General features: G+C 34.2%; 6 protein-coding genes across 6 annotated transcripts; 2 read left to right on the top strand and 4 right to left on the bottom strand.

Annotated features, from left to right (window-relative positions):
- The first annotated feature begins 2,318 nt into the window (after window positions 1-2,318).
- LOC110693446 (cysteine-rich repeat secretory protein 38-like) lies at window positions 2,319-3,604 on the top strand. The gene has a single exon (XM_021870557.1). The coding sequence runs from the start codon at window positions 2,340-2,342 to the stop codon at window positions 3,183-3,185; it is 846 nt and encodes a 281-aa protein (XP_021726249.1). The 5' UTR covers window positions 2,319-2,339; the 3' UTR covers window positions 3,186-3,604.
- Window positions 3,605-4,083: 479 nt separating this feature from the next.
- On the top strand, window positions 4,084-7,833 carry LOC110693444 (cysteine-rich receptor-like protein kinase 7). Its single transcript, XM_021870555.1, has 7 exons — window positions 4,084-4,950; window positions 5,609-5,731; window positions 5,837-5,985; window positions 6,082-6,292; window positions 6,403-6,640; window positions 6,788-6,938; window positions 7,146-7,833. Exons 1-7 carry the CDS (start codon window positions 4,122-4,124, stop codon window positions 7,464-7,466), a joined length of 2,022 nt encoding a protein of 673 aa, XP_021726247.1. The 5' UTR covers window positions 4,084-4,121; the 3' UTR covers window positions 7,467-7,833.
- An 84-nt stretch (window positions 7,834-7,917) lies between these two features.
- Window positions 7,918-10,199, bottom strand: LOC110693447 (transcription factor ILR3-like). The gene is made up of 5 exons (XM_021870558.1): window positions 9,625-10,199; window positions 9,184-9,243; window positions 9,004-9,084; window positions 8,726-8,888; window positions 7,918-8,530 (listed from the first exon to the last, which is right to left on the bottom strand). The coding sequence occupies exons 1-5, from the start codon at window positions 9,777-9,779 to the stop codon at window positions 8,264-8,266; spliced, it is 726 nt and encodes a 241-aa protein (XP_021726250.1). The 5' UTR covers window positions 9,780-10,199; the 3' UTR covers window positions 7,918-8,263.
- Window positions 10,200-10,548: 349 nt separating this feature from the next.
- LOC110693445 (UDP-N-acetylglucosamine transferase subunit ALG14-like) lies at window positions 10,549-14,489 on the bottom strand. The gene is made up of 6 exons (XM_021870556.1): window positions 14,147-14,489; window positions 13,775-13,998; window positions 13,350-13,489; window positions 11,214-11,351; window positions 11,059-11,118; window positions 10,549-10,959 (listed from the first exon to the last, which is right to left on the bottom strand). Exons 1-6 carry the CDS (start codon window positions 14,293-14,295, stop codon window positions 10,783-10,785), a joined length of 888 nt encoding a protein of 295 aa, XP_021726248.1. The 5' UTR covers window positions 14,296-14,489; the 3' UTR covers window positions 10,549-10,782.
- A 1,339-nt stretch (window positions 14,490-15,828) lies between these two features.
- LOC110693449 (thioredoxin-like protein CXXS1) lies at window positions 15,829-17,987 on the bottom strand. The gene is made up of 3 exons (XM_021870559.1): window positions 17,753-17,987; window positions 16,976-17,098; window positions 15,829-16,274 (listed from the first exon to the last, which is right to left on the bottom strand). Exons 1-3 carry the CDS (start codon window positions 17,840-17,842, stop codon window positions 16,122-16,124), a joined length of 366 nt encoding a protein of 121 aa, XP_021726251.1. The 5' UTR covers window positions 17,843-17,987; the 3' UTR covers window positions 15,829-16,121.
- Window positions 17,988-20,141: 2,154 nt separating this feature from the next.
- Window positions 20,142-26,262, bottom strand: LOC110693450 (kinesin-like protein KIN-14C). Its single transcript, XM_021870560.1, has 17 exons — window positions 26,218-26,262; window positions 25,859-26,104; window positions 25,603-25,747; window positions 25,146-25,255; window positions 24,922-25,041; window positions 24,620-24,823; window positions 23,734-23,943; window positions 23,572-23,646; window positions 23,323-23,469; window positions 22,968-23,106; window positions 22,681-22,790; window positions 22,159-22,320; window positions 21,743-21,960; window positions 21,287-21,368; window positions 21,107-21,205; window positions 20,913-21,017; window positions 20,142-20,649 (listed from the first exon to the last, which is right to left on the bottom strand). The coding sequence occupies exons 1-17, from the start codon at window positions 26,260-26,262 to the stop codon at window positions 20,470-20,472; spliced, it is 2,397 nt and encodes a 798-aa protein (XP_021726252.1). The 3' UTR covers window positions 20,142-20,469.
- Window positions 26,263-26,749: the final 487 nt, after the last annotated feature.

Raw genomic sequence — 26,749 nt, forward strand, 5'->3', positions numbered from 1 at the left:
AAAAAAAAAAAAAAAAAAAAAAAAAAAAATTCATTTACGACATAATTGTGATTTGTGAAGACTTTGTACATAGAAAGGTTTGACCCGTCATGTAACATCAACTAAACATTTAATTATCTTGTTTAGCTACATACTTTAATCGTCTCAACCAAAAAAATCAGTACGAGTACAAAAAAAAATGGCTCAAAAAATAAGTCGTTTCTCGATATTCTTCTCAATCTATATGCTAATTATCATATTGATGATTTCCAAATCAACAAGTGCTCAAAACTACGATTGCGGCTCAAACACTACAATCTTTGCTAACAATATAGCCAATACGCAGCTAATCTCAACACCCTCTTCCGTTATCTCAATTGCTAATATTCCACCGAATTACAACACCCATATTTGCTCTCCTCAAACTTATACCCTACTGCCAAATATTTTAATAAATTCAAGGCAAAATTGGTATAAATCACTTTTATTGACCAACTTTTTGAAAAAAACAACCTTTTATTTATTTTTACTAAACCACCTTTTAAGTAACTAAGTTTTTTATTGCACCGCCACTATTTTAAATTTTGACGAAAAATTTAACTGAGACGTCAATGGGGCCCACGACTTGCGTTTTTTCCTCTTAAATCATTTATTTTTTCCCTCCCAAAAACATTCGACCCTTCCTGTATATAATGCATAACTAAATTGAGTAACGCTCTAAAAAACTAACCTAATTTTGCTGCACAAATTAAATTGTAGTCTTTGTTCATTCTCAAACCCTAAAATGGGGTAATGGAAGTGGATGGTTGAGATGGAAGGGAAGGTTTTGTTGTGGTTGTTGATTTGAAAGTGGATGGTTGAGATGCAATCCGTTAGATTTAAAATAGGGGTGGTGCAATAAAAAATAAAAAAATAAAAAAAAAGTGGTTTTTTCAAAAAAGGTGGTTTATACCAATTTTACCTAAATTTAACTAACTTTTTTAAAATTCCATGAAAGTCAAAACGTTTCATTTATTTAAACATAGAAGAAGTAACAATTACCCTAAAGTAAACAAGACTTTGACCAAGTAAAACCCACTAAATAAATAAATAAGCTAAGTCTGGGCGATGCCTCGAGTTATTGCATTAATTCCATAATTAAAATCTTTATTTACATTTAGTTTTGGTAGACTGACATCTAATGTGGTGATAGTTTAGTGGCAAATACTTAAGTTTTTAAAGTAAAGGTTTTGGGTTCAAACCTTGTACAATTCACATTTTTAAGCACGCTACATGACATGTAGGCTTGCTTAGGAACCGAGGAGGGCACCAAGTGGCATATAAGCTTGTTTAGAAACGTCTTTTAATATATAGTATAGATAAGTGGATAAGGGCCGGGTGAATATTTCCAAGTCTACAGTCTACCTAACCTACAACTTAATTTCAAACTTTCGGTCAATTTTTTTAGTACATCTCCAACTACCAAACATATTAACAATAGTATTTTGTATTAGTAAGGTTGACCTCACTTTTCGTTCCTTACAATGCATGGGTTTGAAAAACACAAAATCAATTACTATAATTGATTAATCAATGCGTCGTAGAAATATGGCTCAAACATTTAGCCAATTATTAGTTATATTCTCATTTAATATCCTAATTATGTTAATGATAATTTCCAAATCAACAAGGGATCCAAAGTATGATTGCCCAAACGATACTATGTTTGCCAACAATAGCCAATTTGCAACCAACCTAAACACCCTCTTCCATTTTCTCTCTTCCAATTCTTCCAACCCCCCGCCGGCTACCACCAAGCGGTAGTTCCTAGCGATGACAATGCTAAGATAAGGCTATTTACGGTCACTTCTTATGTCGTGGAGACCAAAATACTAGCTCGTGCCAAAAATGTGTTAGTGTGTTACTATGTCCATTATGACGGACCTTCCTAACCTATACGATCTTTATCCCTTCTTTGATTTGTCGACACTTCCCACCACCACCATCGCAACATGGGGAAGACTGTAATTTCAATAATTACAAGTAGATTTTATCGTGGTAGTTTTTTTTATCCAAATGTAGTAATGTATAAATAACTAACTGAACCCATAAAGTACGTCCAATTACACCCATAAAAGCACGCCTTTGTGGTTGACAGTCGACACCGTTGTCTAATTGCATCTCTCTTTCGAATTTTGCACTTAAATACTCCGTATCTGACTTTTCCAAGATCCATTTGAGCATGTTGCTCAATTCTAAACACGTTGGTTGACCTATAAAATGTAGAATTTTCTAACTACATGTGTTATAAGCCATACATTTGTCTTGATTTAAATTTTAACTTTTTTAGGTGATTGAAACACAAAGCAAAAGATTTAGAAATGAGAATTTCTAAAGTTGTTCATTACATTCATATTCTTATTCAATTTCATTTTATTTCCATCGTAATAAGCCAGCAAAATTTCACTGCACATTATTGTATAGACACCTATGGTAACTACACAAGTACTAGCATATATGAGGCCAATCTCAACACCTTATTCTCTTCAATATCATCCAACACTCAAATCAACTCCCGCTTCTATAACTTCTCAATCGGCGAGGAACCTGACCAAGTTAATGGGATTGCGCTATGTGGAGGTGATTTAGCGTTCCAAGATTGTTATAAATGTGTCAATGACTCAATTACTATGCTTCCACGGCTCTGCCCAACACAAAAGGAAGCTATCGGGTGGTACGACAATTGTACGCTACGTTATGCAAGTCGGACAATATTAGGAAGCCAAGAAGAACAACCTTCATTAATGTTAATGAGTACAAAAAAGGTGACTAATAACGTTAACCAGTTTAATCAAGTGCTAGGAACATTATTAAGTAGGCTTCGAAATGATGCTTCTAAAGGTGATTCTCAACTTAAGTTTGCAATTGGAAATGATAGTTACGGCAGCTTTGGGAGCATATATGCGTTTGCTCAATGTTCTCCAGATTTGTCGCAACGAGACTGCTTTAATTGTATTGGAGATTATATTCGTGGAATGATACCTAGTGGCTCAACTAATAACACGGGAGCGCAGATTCTTGGACCGAGTTGCAAGTTAAGATACGAGGATTATTTGTTTTACAACGACGTACCTAGTCCATCATCTCCTCCAACAGCAGCGCCTTCTCCTCCAACAACAGTGCATTCTCCTCCATCAGGTAAGGCCAGATCTATATGCACACGATAGGCCACATGTTCAAATTTTTTTCACCAAGCATTTTGATAGTTTTAAAAATCGATGGCATTATTTTACAAGTTACGACACATATATCTCTATTTTATAAGTCAAGAGGATTCATTAAATGAGGCATTCTTCAATTTGGAATAGAGGGAGTATTGGATTGAGTAAACATGTAAAACAACACTTCACCAAAAAAAAAAAATAATAAAACATGTAAAACAACATAATTACAATATTGCTGTAAAATGATACTATTAGGTATAAAAAAATTTAATATAACACATATTGTTGATTGTTAAAGATAAACTAAAGAAAAAAAAAAAGCAAAACTAAAAGTTGAATATATAATTTGCTGCTTAAAATGAAACACGTTCAATCGAATGTACTACCTCCGTTAATTATTATTTACAATAAAGGGGTATATTATTTGTGAAATATAAAATATTCCTTTGTTACAAATAATAGTTAAAAAAGGTAACATTTTATTTTAAGGTAAAATAAAGTATAAAAATTACTATGGACATACTTACCCACTCACGAGTAACTATTATTGTAAAGTAAACAAGATGTTGACTAAATAAAACCCACTAAATAAATAAGTGAATGATACGGGTGAATTTTTCCGAGTCTACGGTACGGTCTACCTAACCCACAACTTAATTTCAAACTTTCGGTTTATTTTTTTTATTACATCCAACTACGTAACAAATTAATAAGTATTTTATTTCAAAAAAAATATTAATAAGTATTTTATTAGTAAGGTGGACCTCACATTCACTCATTTCGTTCCTTTCAACGCGTCGTAACGAATTGCGAATACTTTATCCATAGAAAGGTTTGACCCACTTATTACATCAAGAAAAAAAAATTGAAAACTTTGTTTCATATGTTTAATATAATTCAATCTATGTGATTGATGGTCTCAAATCTGGAAAAAAAAAAATGGCTCAAACATTTAGACAAATATTAGTTTTATGCTCATTCAATATGCTAATTATGTTAATGATGATTTCCAAATCAACAAGCTATCCAAACTATTATTGCCCAAACGATACTATGTTTGCCAACACTAGCCAATTTGCAACCAACCTAAACACCCTCTTCCATTTTCTCTCTTCCAATTCCACCAACAACCCGGCCGGCTACCACCAAGCCGTAGTTCCTAACAACGGCAATGCTAAAGATGAGGCTATTTACGGTCACTTCTTATGTCGTGGAGACCTAAACGCTAGCTCGTGCCAACAATGTGTTACTATGTCCACCATGACGGACCTTCCTAACCTATGTCCTAACCGAAAAATATCCACGCTTTGGTACAGTGAGTGCATGGTTAGGTACTCTAATAGCTCATTTTTTGGTTCAATGGATGATTCAGTCTACCTAGTTTATTATGTGACCGCGAACATTATAGGCAATGAGACCCGGTTCATGGAGCTTAGGAATAACATGATGAATGACAAAATCGCGGTTAATGCTGCACTTGGAGGGTCACAAAAGAAATTTGCCACAGATTATGTCAATATTTCGGCTTTTCAGACCATATATGGGTTGGGGCAGTGCACACCAGACTTGAGCCCTACTGCCTGTAATACGTGCATAACGGATGGTATTGCAAGATTAATGGTGAGTCCAGGTGGTGGAGTAAGGCAACCTAGCTGTCACATCCGATACGATCTTTATCCTTTCTTTGATTTGTCGACATTGCCCTCACCACCATCACAACCACCTTCCCTACCACCAACCCCCGCGACAAATTTTAGCCACCCTAGTGGTAAGTCAATTTTTTCACAAAGTATTTTTTTTATCAATACTCTAATAAGAGTTTCTCAATAATTTAACATTTTTATTTTCACACTTGTTAAATATCAATGCATTATTTCAATCATTAATATACATTTTAATCTTGATGAATAGTTAAGATATATAAAAAGTTGATATCTTATTATTCTTATAGGTATAATTTTAATCTAATAAAATCCCATGAATAATGTTTTATCTCAAATACAAACTTTTTTTAAGACAAGACAAGTATAAACTTTTTTTTTTTTTTAACAAGACAAGGTATGCACATTTTCAATTATTAATTTATTTTCTTTTTAACAATCATTAATATCTTTTATTGTTAATATATAAAATGATAAACACTAAATTTTATATGTGGCTGGGCGGACCGTATAGCCAACCATTATGGGGCTACTTTGTTAGTGTTATAAGGGTTACTCACTCGGTCAGGGTTACCAAGTCAGCCAGAGGTTACTCATTCGTTCAGAGATTACTTTGTTAGGGGTTACTCGTCGGTTAAGGGTTATTTGGCTTGTGTCAACCTGTCACACTAATTACAAAATTATACTCGTACATAGTACAAAAGTCATATTTTTGCAAGTATTACTAACAGAAAAAGTATGCTGATTTCCGACTTGATTTTGTAGGAAACGGGAGCAACACGAGGAAGATTGCCATCCTAGTCACAGTATCAACAACTATACTAATTGCTCTTGCAATTGGATTCTATTTATTGTTTAGAAGACGAAAATCATGGAAAATATTTGGAGGTAATAAGCAAATTATTTTGAACTTCAGAGATTAGGATGTATATCAATCATATTCGTTCTAATCATTTGATGATCGAGCTTTTGTTATTTTACTTTTGATTTTAGCGGCTTCTGCTTTCCATCGTGGACATGACAGTGATGAAAGTACAAGTTTAGTGTCTCTAAAATTTGATTTTCGTACAATAAAATTAGCAACAAACAACTTCTCGGATGATAACAAACTTGGCCGAGGTGGATTTGGTACTGTATATAAGGTACTTCATACATATATTTAGAAACAAATATAATGTACTATTAGTCTATTAGTACAATTAGATCAGACTAATGTTCATGTTATTATTTGAAACCAGGGGAGATTAGCAAATGGACAAGAAGTCGCGGTGAAAAGACTGGCAAAAGATTCAGGACAAGGTTATGATGAGTTTAAGACAGAAGTTTTGTTAGTGGCTAAGCTTCACCACAGAAATCTTGTTAGGCTCCTTGGATTCTGTATCGAACGTAAAGAAAGACTTCTTATCTATGAGTTCCTTCCCAATATGAGCCTTGACCATTTCTTGTTTGGTATGAGTATGACTATAGATTCAGTTTATAGCATCATAGTTTACTTTATCAGACTATATGACATAAATGGATTGAATAACTTACACCCTCTATATTATCGATGTGAACAGATGTAAGAAAGCGATCATATTTGGACTGGAGAAGTCGCTACAATATTATAGCAAACATAGCTCGAGGAATCCTTTACCTTCATGAAGAATTTCAATTACGAATCATCCATCGTGATCTTAAGGCTAGCAACATACTACTTGATGCTGAAATGAACCCTAAAATAGCAGATTTTGGCACGGCAAGGTTACTTGAAGTTGACCAAACTCAAGGAGATACCAACAGAATTGTTGGTACCTAGTAAGTGTAATATTGTTTGTCATCCTCTGTTTTTTTTTTTTTTTTTTTTTTTTTTTTTCTGGTTCTGTTTTCTTTCAGTCCATCTCTGCTTGAATATAAAAAGTACCATCAAATCTCATACTAAATTTTGTTTTTTATTCTTTGCAGTGCATATATGCCACCGGAATATGCACTATATGGATTATTCTCTGTAAAATCCGATGTCTACAGCTTTGGTGTACTCGTGCTCGAAATTATAACTGGTAGAAAGAATCGAGGTTCTCCCAATGAACTATATGCAGAGGACCTAATAAACTTTGTAAGTGTTCAAGTTTTCCTAGGAACTAAAAAGTTGTAGACTACGTTTTCTTAGTGGATAGCTTATTTATTATGGTCCTTAAAACCCAATTGTAATATACATATCGAATACTTAATTAAAGAAGTACTAATTAGTTAGCAATTATAAAGATTAAGTAAAAATTACTTCAGCTTAATGTTATCAAAAATTGACTATAATGTCTGGTAGGTTTGGCGAAATTGGAGAGAAGGTACACCTTTGAAAGTTGTGGATCCAGCATTGTCCTTAAGATCAAAGAGGGATATTATAAGATGCACACACATGGGCTTATTGTGTGTTCAAGAAAAGGCAGAGGACCGACCAACAATGTCCTTTATAGTTTTAATGCTCAGTAGCCATTCGCTTACTCTTCCGGCGCCTTCTTGTCCTGCATTCATCACGTCCGTTGCTAGTAGAGGGGACACTAAGTCACATCGTCATAGCAAGGAGAGAACGATTGCGCGTTCATCAATGAACAAGGATTCGATAACTGACCCTTATCCACGGTAGGAACCTCCAAAGATGAACACAATGATTAATGAGTTGGCCTAGACTAGTATCCCCTAATTGTTTAATGTTTCCAACTCAAAATAGTGTAAAGGCAACGAGTATATATTTTGATATATTGTTTAGGCTAAAGGTTAGGATATGATGAACATGTTCTAGAAATAGCAAATTCTTAATAAGTACTAATTGTAAGGAAAATTCTCCCTTGGAAACTTTATATTTCACTATATAATAGAGGATAATTTACAATATTGTAAGACAGATTATATTATTATATGTACTTCTCAGTTGTAAGATTGTAAGATTATTATTAGTGACAATTTCTCAAAGATGGGATAAAAGGTGGAATCAAGTGTTTTCCAGTTGCAAACTTGTAAGAAACTACACCAGTCTTCTAGGTCATGTTACGCAGAGTTAATAAAAGTGAAACAGAGATAAATATACACAAATGATATGAAGTATAATATGAGAAAATTGAAGAATTAAGAGAAGGAAGGAACATATAATTATAATGGTAAAAGAAGAAACTTGTGGCGCTAATGTGTCAGGTTTTAGAAAATTATGTGTAGATGTGTGTGGATGACTGGAGCATGAAGTGATTATGAAAAAGAGAGAGTTTCAATCAATGCATAACCGAATTTAGTTCATCAGTTAAGCAGAATTAACTACCGCTCCAATACAATTAATCATCCATTGTTAATCCTTTCATCCTGAAACAGAGCCTTACACTAAGGAGATCGATTTAACCATTAACTTCAAGGTCAATGGAAGATCTGCAAGGAACGGATAACAGCTCCAGCTTAAGCGACGGGAGGGTGAAAGACGTGATCTTGTGAGGTATCAAAAGCAGCTTGAGGTGCAAATTGCCAAAAGGGAACACCGGAGTAATTAATCAGGGGCATCAGTTTGCCACCAACTGCTTGACAGGGGATAGCGTATGAAGATGGAACGGAAGTAGGATGGAAATGTAAGCTAGGATGAGAAGCTACAGACTTAATTCTCTGCTCCAGCTTCTCTTTCTCTGACACTAACCTATGCTTTTCACCGCGAAGTGCTTTCTTCTTCACCTGCATTAGTACAAGTGCAGATAGTTTAGACTCCAACATCCTTGATTGTAATGCAATTAAGATATTAACGAATCTAATGATATACTGTATATTTTGGTATTAGAGCTGATTTGTGAGGTTGGCTAGCCTATGGCTTATGTACAATCCTTTTTTTTCTTTCTTACAGATCGAAACCAAATATAAAAGAGACGTAACCTTCAATTCATTGATCTTTTCTTTTAATTCACCATTTTGGCTGGTTAAGTTACTAGTTTCTTCACGTAACAGCTTTACTTGCCGAATAGCATCAGTTAGTATAGCGGCTTTGTCAAACTTGGGTTTTGTTCCAGACTCCAAAATTTCACTTAATTCAAGGAACCTACCAACAAAATAGTAATAAGTACTTTGAGAAAGATTAAGGTATGTTAAAGAAATAAAAAATTAAAAAAAAAATTAAAAAAAAAAAAAAACTGAAATTTTAATACTGTACATGCCTTTCATTTAGATGATCCCTTCGTTGTTTCTCACGACATGCTTTGGAGCTGCTTGATGCAGTAACCGATCCAACACGAACTCTGGAGTTGAAAGGCAAAGAAATATTCAGCAGTTATGAATAATTACAAAGGACGATGATTACAACAATCAAGGTACATATTAACAAAATGATTGGGTACCTTTTCCGGCAACAGACATCAAAACCATACAAACTCTCGATGGAATCTTGAGTAGCCTCACTGGAAGGACGAAAAGAAAGCATACTCAAACATATTGTGATAAGATCAACTAAATAATCCCCAAGATACAATACTTGAATCAGACTTCAAGTGAACTAACTCATTCCCCTAAAGTATTATTGCTTTAACAAAACTAGATTTGATTCAAAGAACAGCTCAATGGTGCAGAAGAACAGAACGACGGGATATTAGAATAATACAAATCTATTGCCTAAAATAAATACATCTCAAGGACCAAACACTTTATACCTACAAAAAGTTCAGCTTGGTAATATCTACTTAACAAAAAATTATTCTGATCCAAACTGACAATTACTCTGTCAGCTGATAAACAAAATTTGAACAGAAATGGTACTAATAAAATGGATAAAGTGAACAAACCTGAGGAAGGTGGAGCTGGGAAAAGAATCGAATCGAGCAATAGGCAAAGGAATGTCAGGCTGCATGGCAGAAGAGTCACAACAAGTGCTTGGTATATCATCAAGAAGACAGCAAACCCAGTTGAGATCAAACTCCTCATCTTCAAGAGACTCCATCCCTTAACCTTACTCTGACTAGGAAACACCAGAATCTCACTACAGATTTCTGGCGTATTATTACAGGAAAAATACTCTGTTTTCTTTTTTAGTACATAATACACAAGTTCTGAGAGCAGATAAAGTCTATAAGAAAAAGAAATGTACAAGACTAGGAAATACATTGATGCATGGAAAATAGAAGTGTTATTTTGTGGGGCAAAATGAAGAAAGGGGAAAGAATAAACTTCTATCAAATCAACAAAAGAATTTTAAAAAAGAGAGGCGTGTGTTACAGACTTTTAGAAGGCAAAAGGCTTATCTACTATGCGGAATCTACAATGCAGTCAGAATGACCAATGTTTGGCATAAACTTGCAGAAATGGCACAAATTCAGCACATTATGTCAACATAACATAGATTCCATATTCCAATTAAGGAAAAGTACACAGAATAACAGAACTATTCTGCTAATGAGCTGTAGTTCAGAAATTATTTGAGTGGTCTGTTACCAGATCATTCAATGATCCCTTAAGCTTCCATTGAATACTTTATGTTGGATGTCACAGTTTGGCAACTGCTAACATCCAATGACATGACTAACAGGAATCTGCAAGGGGCCAGGAAATATACCCAGTCAGCAAAGATGACATCCAACTATCCAAGGCAATCTAATCACCATAACAGACTAATAGGCCTCTGTAAGAAGCCAGGACAAATACACACCACATGCAAATGAATTTTGGAGTCCATGGCATATCTTTGTTTCACATACTATTGTATACATAGGTAAACTGGACAATGTCAAGATAATTGCTAGTAATCAGGAGGATTCAGGACAGAGGATGTACAAAACGAGTAGAGCCCTTAGGCCCCTTTATATCAAAGTAAAAAGGGTGGGGAGATGATTACAAAACATATCATTAAACCCAACTTACCTAGTATATTTAGTGAAAAAATTTGACTTGTTCTATTACATCAGATAAATATCAGTAGTCTACACAAATGATCATGCAGCAACCAGCTACATGAGACAACCAACATAAATGGATCGAGGATACTTCCTTTGCAGTTGAGGCCATTGCACATAAAGTTGATCAGCAATTCTTAGTTTGTAGAGCAGCAAACCACTCAAAGAGAGTCTTTTTACTCTTGCAATACTCTCCACATAGAATATTGATGACCATCTTATCCCTAGTACCTGCAGTAGCAAATAGAATCTATCTGATAAATCTCGAACATATTAGAACAATATGATTATTAGTCCACAATTTTGATACAGTTCCAGTAAAGAGCTCACCTTAAACATAAAGGCAATTGCACATAAAGGTATACAAGTTCCAGGGCCATTACAGAGAATCTAGCAGAAAACATTAAAACAATACATCAATTATAAATAAATAACACAGGTTATAATTGTTAAAAAAAAATTGTGAGGGTAGAATAGATATATACCACTTGAGGTCTGATTTTAATCATCAACCATAGTGCATGAGCAATGGCAATCAGGGTTGTCCCAACAGAAGTTATATATGACTGACCAACTTCTCGACTTCTATATATCTGCATGTACTGTGCTGCATTCATCCCATTCTGCAATGAAATCAGAATCAGGCAAAAGTCTGTAATCTCACTACGCCACATACGTTAAATACAGCAGTTAATAGTCATGTAGACGTGTGATAAATCTTCATGATTTAATAAAGGTATGCGGTCAATTGATAGACCATCTCAAGGTCTCGAAGAGGGCAGCAGGTTAGACCACCAAGTCACTTTTTTTAAACTGGTAGACCACCAAGTCCAAAAGAACAAAATGCTAATTATAAAGCAAGTTATGTACAGCTTATATAAGGAAAATATGGGAAGAGTGATGCCCTTAAGTAAAACTTTCACACGGCAGTGAGCAGTATACAACATAACTTCTACAACCAGATTCAAATCAAACACATTGTTCCCAACAAAGCACATTGAGGCAGAGAGAAACAACCACATGTAAAAGTACACTCCTCACCACAAAATCTACATGTTATCCCCATGAACTCATATAATTTTATAATTCACAAATCATAAACTCAACCAATAATAATGACTTTCCACAAAAAAAAATCACATGAAACCCATGCTATTGGCTACAACATCAGTATATTCATACCTGTCATATCTAACTCAACTGTACATACGGAGTAACCAATATTCACATGTTCATAATCCAACCACTCGGAAACAGAGATCACATCCAAATCAATCATACCTCTGCGTTCACAGTGCAGGAATCACATCCTTATAAGCACACTACTACTACGATAAAAGCTCGCTCGTGAAGTATTTTCCTAACGAGTAATATCATGGCTAACAGTCATACTTAAGGTTTCACATTGCAGCAGCTGTAATTTGATAAACACATTACTAATAAAATAAAAGCTTGCTCATAAAGCACCCTCCAAAGAATAATCTTGTTGGCCAACTCCTAAAAATTTATATGAGCTTATGCATTCACCTTTTTCCTTGGTAGTTATAAGCCTAATGAATTCCTTCCAGTGCTTCAGCAAGAAAGTTATCCAATAAAAACTCTTAGATATTATAAGTACTGAGAAGTTCTATATCTTTCTACATCATTATAACCTTCAAATTTGCTATTGCTCATACACTATCCACCAGTGTGCTTAATAGCAAAGATTGAAAAAGAGGTAACCTGCACAATTCCAGTTCTCACATGGTAATTGTCTATAAGCATCCTTGCATGATCAATTCATGAAAATGAATGTTAATGAGACGTACTCATTCTTGTGAATTTTGTAATCTCTTACCAAAGTCTCAATTTTGCATTCCAACTTTCTCCAATAAACAATGTAAATTACATAACCTCTAGCAAAGATTTGAAACTAACTCTGAATTCAAATCACTAAATAATCACAAAGCCAAATGACCGAAAGGAATAGACCTTAGGAGGTGTTCTGAAAAAGCTTTCAAGAAAAAAGTGAAGGTCTACTACACACATCCAAATTTGGAAAGTTTCACAAAAGGAAAAAATAAAAACACTATTGAGTATATATATATATAAAATAAAAAAACCTACAAGTAGCCATTGACGTGGATGATGATGAGAGAGCCTAGAAAGATAGATAATCACAGGAGATAACTGATTAGGGTTTCAGCTTTCTAGTGCTTAACATTTGCAAAAGGAGAATTTAGCCTAAATCTAGCCCCAAGTCCCTAGCACCACAGAGGCACAGAGAACAGGAAAATACAGAATGCCGAGTTTGCAATTCAGCCATTGAACTTGTTTGCAACGAAAAAGAACTTTTCATAAAACCTATAATATGTTTGGTTAAAACCCCAATTAATGAGTCTATCCTGACAGTCTAATCCCAGTTCTGCGTTAGTACACTAATCTCAGAAGAAGCAAGCAACATGATCCATAACGACATATATGAAACGACCATAAAATGTGGCATTGGACTTATGAGAGTGCTACTTTCAATATCAGGTATACTACAAAATTAAATGTTCATGAGTGGACCTTATGATGGAAAGTATAACACAAAGTAAGCTGCAGAAAACAGGAAACAGTTGCAGCAGAAATGTAATTACCTCATTATCTGAGGAGCTCTCGAATGTTCGAGCTTTTTGCAGGCTCATATTATCAGTAGCAGCAGCTATGTAATATCTCGGCATAAACCTGTCCTTTTGCAACGCCAACAAGAGATTAATCATCTCAGCGGTGTGACCACCTTCAAGCATAACAGCAGACATACATGCATATAATTAGGTAAAGAATATTACAAATCAATCAAAATTAATTCAAACAAAAATTATGCCTGATGCCTTAATTCCAAAGAATAAAAATCCAAATTCAGCCAAATTGATTAGAACCAATTGTATCATCATCAGCTAACCATACAATATGAATCAAAATTTGAAGAAAAATATCAAAAATCCACATTAATTTCAGATATACTACGAAAATTAATTATTTTAAATTAGCAATTCTAACAAATTTAGATCAATAAGCTAACCTGAACCAAGAACAATGAGAGTACTCAGTGGTTTAACAGTAGTAGGTCGTAATGATTTGCCGCATCGATGAAGAACATACATCAATCGAACAAGAATCAATGTTAACACAGTCACTACAATAACTACGATTCCGTTTGATTCCGCCATTGATGTTAACCACTGATTCTCTCTCATCATCGTCAAAATCACCCCACTAAAATCACAAATTGATACGAAATAAACCCTAGAAATCGAAATAAAAATCCAGAATCAATAAAATCGCACCTCAATCACCAAAATTCAGATCAAAATGTGAATTTTTGCACAATTGGCGCATCATTTTCACGTTTTGATTTAGTTTTTCCAGAAATTTGATGTGTTGAAGAAGATACCTTAGATTGAAGGTTGAAGATTGAATTTCCGGTGAATCGCCGCCGGAAGTTACGGCCGCCGTTGTCAGTCGCCAACGGTGAGAAAGAGAGCGGTTGAGTGGGAGAAGATGAGAGAGTGAGTTTTTGGGTACTCCAATGTAATAGCCCATTAATATTAAAGCCCAACAAGCCCACTTCTTTTTCGTTTTTTTTTTTTTTAATGTTGATTGAGTCACAAAAGTTAAACATTGTTAATGACCTTAATGTGATCCATTGTTTAATCTTGTTTTTATGAGTAGATAGATACCCTAAAAATAAATAAATAATGTTGAATCCTTGATATAAAACTATTAATATGATTGTCCATGTTCTAGGATACATGGACACTTCATCCAACTGTTGTGACAGCGTGTCGAACACCGACACTCGTGAGACACACGACAATACGTCTTCGCGTCTCGGACCGTATGTTCAACTTTATTTGAATCAGAAAATTTGTGTAAAGTATGATAAATAAGGTAATTATTAAATAATATGAGAGCCTTCTTATATAGCCCATGTTTAACTTTAATTGTTGAAATTCGTCAACGCTATTAAAAGACCTATTGTTTCATCTTTTAAGTTTAGAAAATACATTTGAGGTGTTTATCTTTCATATTTTAAGGTGTACACTTTTCTAAACCGACATATAAATCATGTTAGATCGAATTTATGTTCATGTTAAAACAAGAAAGAAATTGAGGATTGAAAGGAATCATGAATTTTAAAATGTTGAAGTTATAATCAACTGCTTCAATTATGTCACATTCATGGTGTGCTCATGTGTTGCCATTCTACACATGCACAGGCTAATCCTAGCAAAAACTAGTAAATATTCATGATTCAAAAGAGCTTTGTTGCTGAATGCTGATTATATTGGTTGGACCAACACTTTCTTTTGTTAAAGACTACTTAAGATGGATGTCTTTCCACATCCACAAAATGACTTCCAAGCTCCGACAATGTGCCTCAAAACTTTAGCTTCGTGATGAGCAACCATCTTCAAAACTCTGAATTTTTGGAAACAAACACTTCTCTGTGGTATGCTACTAGTACTAAGCATGCATCTTGCAGTGCAGATATCGAGACTTGAGAGTGAGCAGCATCTCGTACTTTTTGTTGAGTGATTGAAGATTCAAGGATTAGCATGGAGATTGACCTTAAAATTCAAATCTCAGAATAGAACTGCAAGAGGCTAGTTTGATATCAGAACTACTGCAGGGACTGAAGTCATAATGCAGGTTTGCATAAGCCTTTGTACTGCACTCAGTGAGTCAGCTATGATGAAACACTTTGCATCTTGCTGTGCAGATGTTGAGAGTTGAGACTTGAGAGCATCTCATACTCTTTGTTGAGTGATTGAAAATTCGAGGATTAGCATGGAGATTGACCTTAAAAGTCAAATCTTGGAATGGAACTGCAAGAGACTGGTTAAATATCAGAGCTGCTGCTGCTACGGTGACTAAAGTCGTTTGTACTACACACAGTAAGTCAGCGATGAATTGATGCACTTCTGTTCTTATGATACTCTTTACTCTCTAGTGATGAAGCAAAATGTGACAGTGTTATCCTGCCTCAGTGACTGCAGAAGACACTTCCAATCTTCAAGCTAATAGCTTGACAAGCAAATTTTCAATTCAAATATTATGATTCATGCCAAGATATTCAATAATCAAAAACTGAACAGAGAGAAGCGGTCAATTATGTTACAGTAAGAATGTCTAAAGGACTAAAGATGTCATCAGGCATAGCATAAAACACATGAAATAATTTACAATCAACCTTTTATACACATACTTTCATGTATATGTTTTCATTTGACATCGGTACCACACCAGAAACGGAATACATTCATACATCAGAAAGCATTGGCATAAAGCTGTAAATTTCCTATATGCCAGCATACTGCTGTAAGGAAATGAGCAAGGTAGCAGTATGCACAACATGAAACACAAGACTAGGCCATATTAGCACCAGTGGGCTGAGTAAACTTTTCGACCCTTTTCCTTAACTCATCTTTGTTCGCTCCAACCATCTTGTCAACTACGATGCCATCCTTCAGCACAAGAAATGTTGGCATAGCTTTCACTTCCATCATTGAAGCAACTTCCTGTACACCAAAAGCCACAAGTGCAAACACGATAAGTACAGAACTACCAAATGATCAACCAGTATGAAAGACAAAAGGAAGTAATATAGCACATGAAACTTACAAATCATAACATATCAGATACTCCAGACAAGAATTATTCAAAATCTTGACTAATCAACTGAAAAAAGGGCATTTCTTATGTATGGGTGATCCTATAGAAAAGCAAACTTAGTAGTGCTTAACATGACAGAAAATCGGATTTGGAAGCAGTCAGCCAGCCACTTCCATTTCACAACGCAGGATACTACTTTCATTATTGGGAAATTTCACCTTTGCTAACCAGTAACGATCTGGATCGCCTAGTAAATTGTCTCGAACTCTCAACTACAAAATATAAATAAACACAAAGCCGACTGGAATTGTACCAAACTAACTCAATAGGAACTTACTGCATGTAACATCAACTGATTCTTTCATGATAAACTGATAGACAATAGACCTGATTATACACCATTAGACCCAAATCGAACCACATTACTCGTTAGACACAGAACTCTACACAAAAACAAAATATAAGAGTACACTGTAATCGATTGACAGAATCAAAACACAATCCAATAACATATTCATCATATACTACTATGAAGTACAAAATCTGAAGTATAATTTCTTAAGGCCAATTTAACAAAACCAAGCCATTTCAAAGGGGAAGATGCTACCTTGACTTCATCAACATCAACGTTGACAAACATAACATCAGCATATTCTGAGGCCAATTCTTCAAAGAATGGATTCATGACAAATGATGTGACACACCATGTAGCTCCAAAGTGAGCCACAATCTGTAAAATAAATCTGCCATTATAATATGATATAAACAAGTTTCACCAAAATTAACAGCACTACTTGATCAGCCTCATTCGGCCATTGTATCAATTTTTTAAAAAAAGATACTACTACTATTTCATTACCCATCAAAACATTTTCTTCTGATTCTTTCAAAAAAAAAAAAAAAAAAAAAAAAAAAAAAAAAAAAAAAAAAAAAAAAGGCATTTTCTTCTGAACTTCCCAAAACACCCCTCATTCCCCCTCCCCCCTCTCCTGAGAAAGTATGAACTATGTGTCCCTTCCTCCTCCCAACAGCCCCACCAAAACAAATAAATAACAAAAAAAATAAAACCATCAATTTTCACAGATTTTTTTTTTCTTTGCTTTGTGATCAAGAAATTCAATAAATAAAAATAGATAAATAAATTTCCCCCAATATAACCATGCAAAATAAATGACAAACCCCCAAATTAAGTCATGACCCAAAAAGCCATATTGATCAAAAAAATTTGCAAGATTTGATCTTTCAAAATTATTTTTGTAAAAACCCAAAATTTCAACATATATTTCCTCAATAACAGAAACAATTTTCAACATCGATATCGTAATTTGAACAAATAATGTGACAACTAAATTCAGAGGAAGGCGAGTATTAGAAATGAGCTTACAGGGGTACCCTGTTCTTTGGCTTTGTTGACAAGATCCTCCCATTGAGCCTTAGATTCCACAGCTGAAACCTTTGATCTGCTGCTCTCCATCTCCTTCACTTTTGTTAATGTTTTTGAGTTTTGATGAGTTTTTTTTTATATATATATATATATATATATATACAAGTATATAAATCGATTTATAAACAAAATTAGACAACACCCTGAAAATATTCGAATAAGAAGTCCAACAAAGTGGATGTGAACGAACTATATATCTAGATAAGAGACTGGCATGGATCAACTTGAGGTGGACCCACCATTTTAATTTAATTACAAAAAACAAATCAGTATCTTGTTTGATATTCTTTTTAGTTTTGGGGTAAATTAGGCGAATCATATACTGTAAGATAACTAAGATTATTGATAGAGAGATTAGTGATATTGATTTAATTAATATATTCAATTTAATGCAATTATAAAGGATGTTAGTGATTCTTGGGGCCACATTAATACTGTGGCCTTTGACATGTAATTCTAGAAACACCTAAATTACCACCACTTCATTTTTATTTTATTTTTTATTAATTTTTAAAATCATTTTTCTCCCTAACAAAATAAAATAAAAAATAAAAAATAAAAAAAGAATTGTCAAAAAAATCATAATTATTTTGGTTTCAAAGGTTTTCTTTGATTTGATTTGTCTCTAACAAAACTATACTAGCTTAAGAGCATTAATTTATAATTTTTTTTTCATAAAAACAGTTTTTTTTTTTTTGAAGAAATATAAAAATAGTCATTATTCTTTATTCAAATATGTGTAATCAAACTTGGTAAGAAAAAAATAGTGTCATAAATGTATAAGGAGAAAAAAATTTCACAAAATTGACATGTGTCTATAAATGATGTCAACGCAACTTTTTTTAGTAATACTCCGTAGTTAATAAATATGAACTTGTATTGTTCTAAAAGAAATTATTTTGATTTTTTTTCGGATATAAAGTGGCATAATTGAAGTCAAAATCTGTGTGTATTTTCTAGGATTATTTTCATGATTTAAATTTACCTAATTAGGTATCGTTTACTTCACCTTATTTTTGCTGAGCTGAAATGGTTTTTATTGAACTTAATTTATTTTTGCTGAACTTAAATTATATTTACTAAACTAAATTTTATTTTACTGAACTGAAATTATTTTTACTAATTTTCTATTATATTTTCTTTAAGTGAACTAATATTTATTAAACGAAAACTATTTTTACTTAACTGAAACTATTTTTGCTGAACTAAACTTATTTAGAAATTAATTTTATTGAAATGAAATTATTTTTACTGAATGTTATTTTTTTAAGGTGAAGTAAACGAAGCCTTATTATATATGACTACGGTGGTATACAAAAACAGAACATGGTCTTTTATTAAGGTGAAGTAAACAAAGTCTATAATGAAAAATTATGCTCTTTTATCATTCAATATTCAAATGCCTACGGTGGTATACAAAAACAGAACATGGTCTACGTAATTCATGTTTCAAAATTGTGGGTAAACAGTCACGTGTTATTGGAACGACTATAAAATTTTGAGAAACTTTGATAAATAAATACGTTTTTTAGATCGATTTGCTCTACGTGCCTACTAGTTTCCAAGTCTATAGTCATCTTTAAATCACCATTGATAAAATACTTGTGTTATAGTTACATTAAAGCAGTTCAAATCAATTATGTAACAACAACCAATGCATTAGATAGCTTTCATTTTCTTTTTTTTTGGGAAATTTCTTTTTGTAACACCCAACTTCTCATTTAAAAATATTTTAAAAAAAAAAATACTTTATTATCTTAAAAAAAAAAAAAAAAAAAAAAAAAAAAAAAAAAAAAAAAACACCCAGCCAAACCACCCTCTCTCCCTCCACGCCTAGCCTACATTCCACACCAGCGACGAGGCCCGTGCCGGCCAACCCTACCTCAACACCCCAATAGTAGACTTGAAATTCTTTTTTTTTCATTCTTATAAATAGCATTACTTATTACTGTATATGATTTTCAAATTTGATCTTTTTTTTTTATATAAAAAATTTGATCTTTATATTTCAATGCGATTACAAAATAACCCCTCCATTTTTTAAATAGAGTATTACTTCGTATAAGAATACAAGTTAAACCACGTGCAATGCACATATATTGAATAATTGTAATAAAAATACAATTATATAAAAATAATGAATTGATTGGCCAGGTATAAAAATTGCATGAAATATATAAAAACAATAAAAACAAGTGAGAAAATATTTAAATATGTAAGTCATAATGTGCAAGTTAGACACAATCAAGATATCATATAAATTTACAATAAATCTATAGTAATTTGAATAACTCACTTCAATTAAATTTTGACTACACTTTAATATATTCTGAATTTGCACTACTCAAATTATGATTGATTATGTGAAGAAAAGAGATACATGAAAAAGACACTGCAGAAACCCATTCAAATGAGGTATTACAGGCAAGCAGGAAACTTTGCCCTCAGATTCAATATATTACAATACAAATCAGAATAAACCAATTAATGCAACCTATAGCTGCTTATACAAATCCAATGCAGGCCCATCATGTAAATATATGTAATACAGATTACAACTCTAGGAACAAATTTCATACATGTACCATATACCAACAGGAGGTGTGGTTGTGAGATTAGATGTTAAGAAATATAAAGAGAGAGAAGGAATCGAGTCTTCAGCCTATGCTTAAACGAGAATCAGCCGATCTGATAGCTGTCTGACGGCGAGGAACTCCAATCTGACAAGTATTGACTCTGGCTGCAAACCGGAGGGAGCAAAGTGACTCATTCACTGATGATGGTTCGGGAGAAAGATTGACAAACATCAACGTCTTGGAGTCTCCACTAAGGCATGGCTGATAACACAACACAGATATATTAATTTTATCCAGTTTCAAAAAAGCATGTTACTGATGGAAATTGAATTTGCATGAAATTAAGAACTCCATTCCAGAAGCAAATAGAACGTATGCAGATTAAAGACACGAAATATTCATGAGAAATCTGTAATCAGAATTATTTCAGATTACTGTAAAAGCATTTCACAATCAATTTGCAGGTTTTTGCAGTAGAAGTCCCATGATATTAGAAATAACACCAATTAATGTCATATTTATACCTGGAGAAGATATGTAAGCTTTGAGTTCCTAAAAGGGACATGGTTATCCTTCTTGGCCAAAGCAAATATAACATCAGCCAGGCAGGACAAGCTCTTGTTTATGGCCTGATCATAGAAAAGAAGCAGATTCAGTTCAGTGGTCAAGAATAATCAGTTCAGAAACCCAAACAAATTCCTAAGCAGATATGTAGTACCTGAGTCTCTTTCAACTGATCTCCTGTTGAGCCACTTTTAGAGAGCCGCTCACTTCCAGCAAGATCAATAAGATTCAAAACACCATGCTTTTCAGTGGTCTGGAAATAAATCAACCGCTCATGTTAGACAAGTCATACTAGAGCTAGAAGAATATAAAAGTGCTTAATATTGAAGCCTACCGCATTTACTGCAGTAATCCGCAGGGTAAAGACAAAGTGACTTCTTGATGATTGCTCATTCATTTGTGTCTTGCCAACAGACCTGGAAGATAGCACAGAGTGAAGTCAGAAAGCATGAAATGAAAAGGCAGAAAGAAGAATCACATTAAAGATAAACTGGAAAAGAGTGCCAAAGAAATTTCCTAAAATGTGTTTGATGTGAAGATTATAGATCTGTTTTTCTTTATATGCATACCCTCACTGTCAACTTATCTCTAAGCTTCATTATGAAGTCAATATCTTAAATCCTACTAAAAACACTGACCAAGCTCAAAAATCATCACTATACAATTCTACAACCTGTATCTAAGAAAGCTTTAGGGAAATCAGAACCTATTACTAGCCCTCCCACATTTGATTTTCAGTCCAACAACCTTTCGTACACCGTGAAAGTAAAATAATAATAATAATACTTACCGGCATTGACCTGCTTGATGCAGCAGAGAAGCTACCTCTTTTGAGCTGCAGACATCAACAATAGTAAGATCAGAAACATATGTTTCCCCATTTGCGTCATGCTTAATTGCATACTGCTTTCCAGGAACGCCATTTTCAGGACGTGTAGCATCCCAGCTTGTTCGATTAGGAGCCAGGAGATCCCTGATCGTTTCATTGTAAATTTCCAGCACCGATGCCTGATATGAACAGCAAGTTAACAATGACTTCTTCATCACTAAACTTACTACAATTCCATCTCTTAAGAAAAATGTCTATTTGCATGTGTGAACAAGTAAATATCCCAATTCCCAATGCAATATACATAGATTAGTAAATATTCAGCATAACATTAACTGTACTCCTATTAGAAGAATTTTCAGAAGCATAACATTTACCTGCATTTTATACTTCCAGCCCTGAGCAGAGAGCCTTTGGCTAGTCTCAAAAATCTGCTCTAAAGAGCGGGGTATGAGCCCTTTCTGGTCTATGGACTGAGGCCTGCCCATCATGGTATATGTTTTGCCTGATCCCGTTTGACCATAAGCAAATATACAAACCTGCCCATATAAAACACAGAAAAGTTGAAAACACAATGACTGAACGTTCTGCATTTCAATACTACTACCCTACATGGTCTGCACCACAATATACAGGTATCATACTAAGATAGAGAATTCTGAACTTGAGAAACTGCCATGGATCAGAAGGTAAGTCATAAGCTTCACAAACTACCTTTTCATTCTTACACCAGACCCAGAGGGCAAAATTTCTCTTTATCAAGTTCATGTAAAGTGATAAAAATGTCTGCAAATGATTGATCTAAGCCACCTTATAAGAGGCCAAATTTAGTTATAATACAAGTTTCAACAGTTCTCATTTTATTTTAAATATAAAATCCAATTGAAGCAACATTTAACCTTATATCCATCAAGTGCACTCTGCACCAACTCTGATATTTCCGAAAACACATCAGTCTGTGAGGCCTCATGAGTAAAAACTTTGTCAAAAGTGAAAGCATACTTTTGTCCTGAAAAAAAAAGGAGGAAAATGTATCACATTGACCTGGAGATAATGTAACTAGTTCTTACAAATTACAACACATTGACCTGACATAATGTTGTAATCTCTTCATCATTTACAATAACAAAATAGGTAAAATTAGCCATGTGTGGATAATCAAAGCAAAAAAACTCCTAAAACATACCACTTTGTGTCAGGTCAATGCCCTGCTCATGTCCTTCATCTGAGGCAGGATATGAAATAACTGGAAAATCTGAAGCACAGCCATCCTCAGGTAGTAAAGGCCTCACTCTGCAGAAGACACGAATGTTTCCTTTTAATTCCTGTATCACAAACCAACATATAAAAATGTTTAGAAATTTCAACACAAGTGCAAATGGGGAGAAGAAAGCCCACCCCACAAAGACATTTCCAGTGAGAGAGAAAAGTGATACTGTAAAACAATTCTAAAGCTCATCTATTCCCAGTAAATAATTACCATCGTCCATTTAATAGTGTAAAACAATTCTAAAGCTCATCTATTCCCAGTAAATAATTACCAAAATAGTGTTGTGCAGCTTTCTCCTCAACATCTCCTTTTCATTAATTTGAAGCTCAGCATCTGCCAAACGTTTTCTCAATTGACATATCTCTTGTTTCTTCTCTTCATATTCAGTTTTTGTTTCTGAAACAGATAGATCAGCCATCTGCAAAGAACACCTTTGATATGAAAAAAAAATGCGCAATGTACAGGCTAGATGGTGAGTGTTGAAGTATACAAATTTGTAAACTAAGTCTTAAATTTCAACCTTAAGTTTCTCGTTTGCAGCAGCAAGCTGATGTTGAAGTATACGCAATTGTTCCCTTTGTGAAGCACAAGTTTCCTATCAGAAGATGTACAGACAATATTTACTTATTTAGAATTGATTTGGCTGAAAGCCTAGAAAAATAAAATAATCAAGGTAACAAACCTCCAAGGCATTCGACTTGATCATCATGTTATCCAATTCAGCTACAGATTTTCCTGTACTCTCTTTATGCTTTTCGATATCAGCAGTTAGGAGCTTCATTTGTGAATGCAACCGATCACGATCTTCTCTTACTTGTTGCAACTCGCCTCGTAGACGATTAGCTTCATTCATAAATGTCTCCTTTTGCTTTACGGCCTCATCCTGGGAAGCCTAGAGATAGGCAATGAAACAAAAGCAATTACAAATCAAACCTTTATAAAACCAGTAGCAAACATACTTCTGACATTTTCAATTGAACGTCGTAAGATTTAGCATTTTGTGTATCATGTTTCATTCATCTTCATCATGAAAATTTTATTCAAGGGAAAATGAAATTATCCTGAGTTTTTGACATTTACAGGACAGTAGAAGATGTAAATAAGTTAACCTTTGGGATACCATTTTTACACTCCTTTCCCGCTTAGCTACAAGGAAATCTATACATCAAGAGCCCTCTAAACTACTACCATTGAATTTTCCTTATTATTTTCTTCCTTGATACCTCTAAACTACACTCCTTTCCCACTTAGCCACAAGGAAATCTATACATCAAGAGCCCTCTATAAACTACTACCATTGAATTTTCCTTATTATGTTCTTCCTTGATACCAAAACAATACCTTGTCAAAGGAATATAAGACACCAATAAGACATGCTATAATACTCCGTATATAAATTTCTCAATAACTGAAGAAGCATTTTGAAACATCACTTATATCAGCAACCAATGCATGCAAAAACATCAAAAGAAATGGCACACCACACAAGACAGCTCCATGTTAAATCAGATCATTTGAAAAGCATTAAGTAAGCTGGTTGAGGAAGCAGCTTTCATCAAGCAGCTTACCCTTGAAGATGTTAATTGATCTTGCAAGGAGGCGTAATGTCCCCTTAAGGTACCCAAATTCTCTACAATTGTTGATTTCTCCTTCTCCACCCTTTGAAGTGTTGCATTAGCTGTTGCAAGATCTGTTTGCAGCCTACTATTGTACTGCTGTAAGCTTGTATTGTACTCTTGCAAGCGCTTGTACATATCATTGACTGATACTACCTAAACAGTTTAATGATTAAAATAAACATCATAAGCACAAGTACATTGTGACCATGTAGTGGCAGGAATACTTGGCTAATTTATTGCAGCTGCAATACCTTTTGGTCAGCAGTCATTTTTTCTTGACGGGTTTTCTCGAGCTCCTGAGAAAGGGAAGCAATCAAAGCTTCTGCAGCAACTCTCGCTTCCTTTTCTCGATTATAACATTCAATTGCATCCTACACATACCATGTTTGAAATTTTTTTTAAAGGGCTAAAAATCAAAACTAAATAGTATAGTACAAAACAAATTCATTTTTATAATAAATTGAAGTAAGCATACCAGCTTTTCTGACTCTTCTTTCGCCAATTTCTCCTCCAAAGATGTAATAATATGTCTCAACTCTCCAACAATCGTGTTAAGTTCATCCTCCTTGTTCTTCCTTCCAATCTCTAAAATATACCACACATTAAAATTAGATATGAATTGCAACATGATCACTATTACTTTCCCTAGAAAAGAAGTAAACACCGAACTCCAGTATGACAGACAAACAAGTCCCAGTAATTGATCATTTGAATCCAAACCTAAAGGTTTGACAGTGATAAAACCCTATCTTTAAGGGGAAAAAATTTAAGATTTGCAATTGATCCACTCCTAAATGTCAAATACTAATACAGCTCACATAAAAGCAAGTAAAATCGAAAATAAATGGCCAATAATACTTTTCAATTTTTGTACTTTGCAAATTTCCCAATATAGTATTACAGCACCATAAGATTAGGGTTAAAGAAATTACCAATTTCCGAGCACTTCTTCTCGGATTCATCTAATGAATTACGCAGCTTTTCCTGCTCTTGATTAAGGTTATGCACTTTTCCTTGAAGCCATTTTATACAAAGCCTGAGCTTTTTATTGGATTCCGAAATTTGCTCCAATTTACCCTAAAATTCAGAATCAAGCAATCAATTCACCGAAAAAACCTCTCCAATTATCAACATCACAATATCAATCAAACAAAAAACAATCAACATTCAATTTTTTTGGATTAATACCTTGAGATCGAACTTTTTTCCCTTAATTTTCTCATTCAACAACGCATCCACATCTTCCCAAGTAAATTCAACATGCTCCGAACCCTCGGCAACCGATGCCGTATCACTAGCAGTATCTTGATTGTTCGAATTGACAGCGGAAAGCACCTGCCGCGCCCTACTCGCCGCAGTGGGCCCCGCCAACCTCGTTCCTCCGGCGATTCGCCGGCGCTTATCAAAGGGAATTTCTTCACCGCCATCCTTTTTCTGCAATCAAATACAACAACCAAAGAATTAACCCAATTACAAGAGGAAGAAGAAGATGATGAAGAAGAAGCTTCAATGGTGGAAAATGAGAAGAGAGAGTGAGAGAGCAGTACATGGAAAGGACTCTTGGGAGGTCGATTTTGGTTGCGAGTCGCCATTGTTGAAGAGGAGAGAGAAAATGAGGAAGAATTTGTACAGAATTAGGGAATTTGTGAATGAATTCAAAGGTTTGATTTTTTGATTTAGGGTTTTGCAGAAAGTGGGAGGAGCGGAGTTGGGGAAAGGGGGAGCGCAGAGAGAGACGTTGGATTGAGTTTTTTCAAATTTTGAAATGTGTTATGGCGCTATGTAAATGGACCCTCTAAATTTGGATTAAACGAGATTAAACACATCGTTTTGCTCGATTAAGGAGTAAAACGAGGATTTAGTAAGCTAATACTTTAACGGTCTAATATTTTTTTGAAAAATCTAAAGTTGGGCTGGCGGATTTATGGGCCTGGCACGAAAAAATAAAAAAAATTATACGGCATAGAATGAAAGGCACCCCAGTGGGCTAAAGGCTATTGTTAATTTCACTTATTATTAAAAGGCGGTACGAGCATGTTATCAATATTAGATGTGTCAAAATGACATTTGAATTGACCG

The sequence above is a fragment of the Chenopodium quinoa genome, unplaced genomic scaffold (assembly GCF_001683475.1).
Source record: "Chenopodium quinoa cultivar QQ74 unplaced genomic scaffold, ASM168347v1, whole genome shotgun sequence".
NCBI lineage: Eukaryota > Viridiplantae > Streptophyta > Magnoliopsida > Caryophyllales > Amaranthaceae > Chenopodium > Chenopodium quinoa.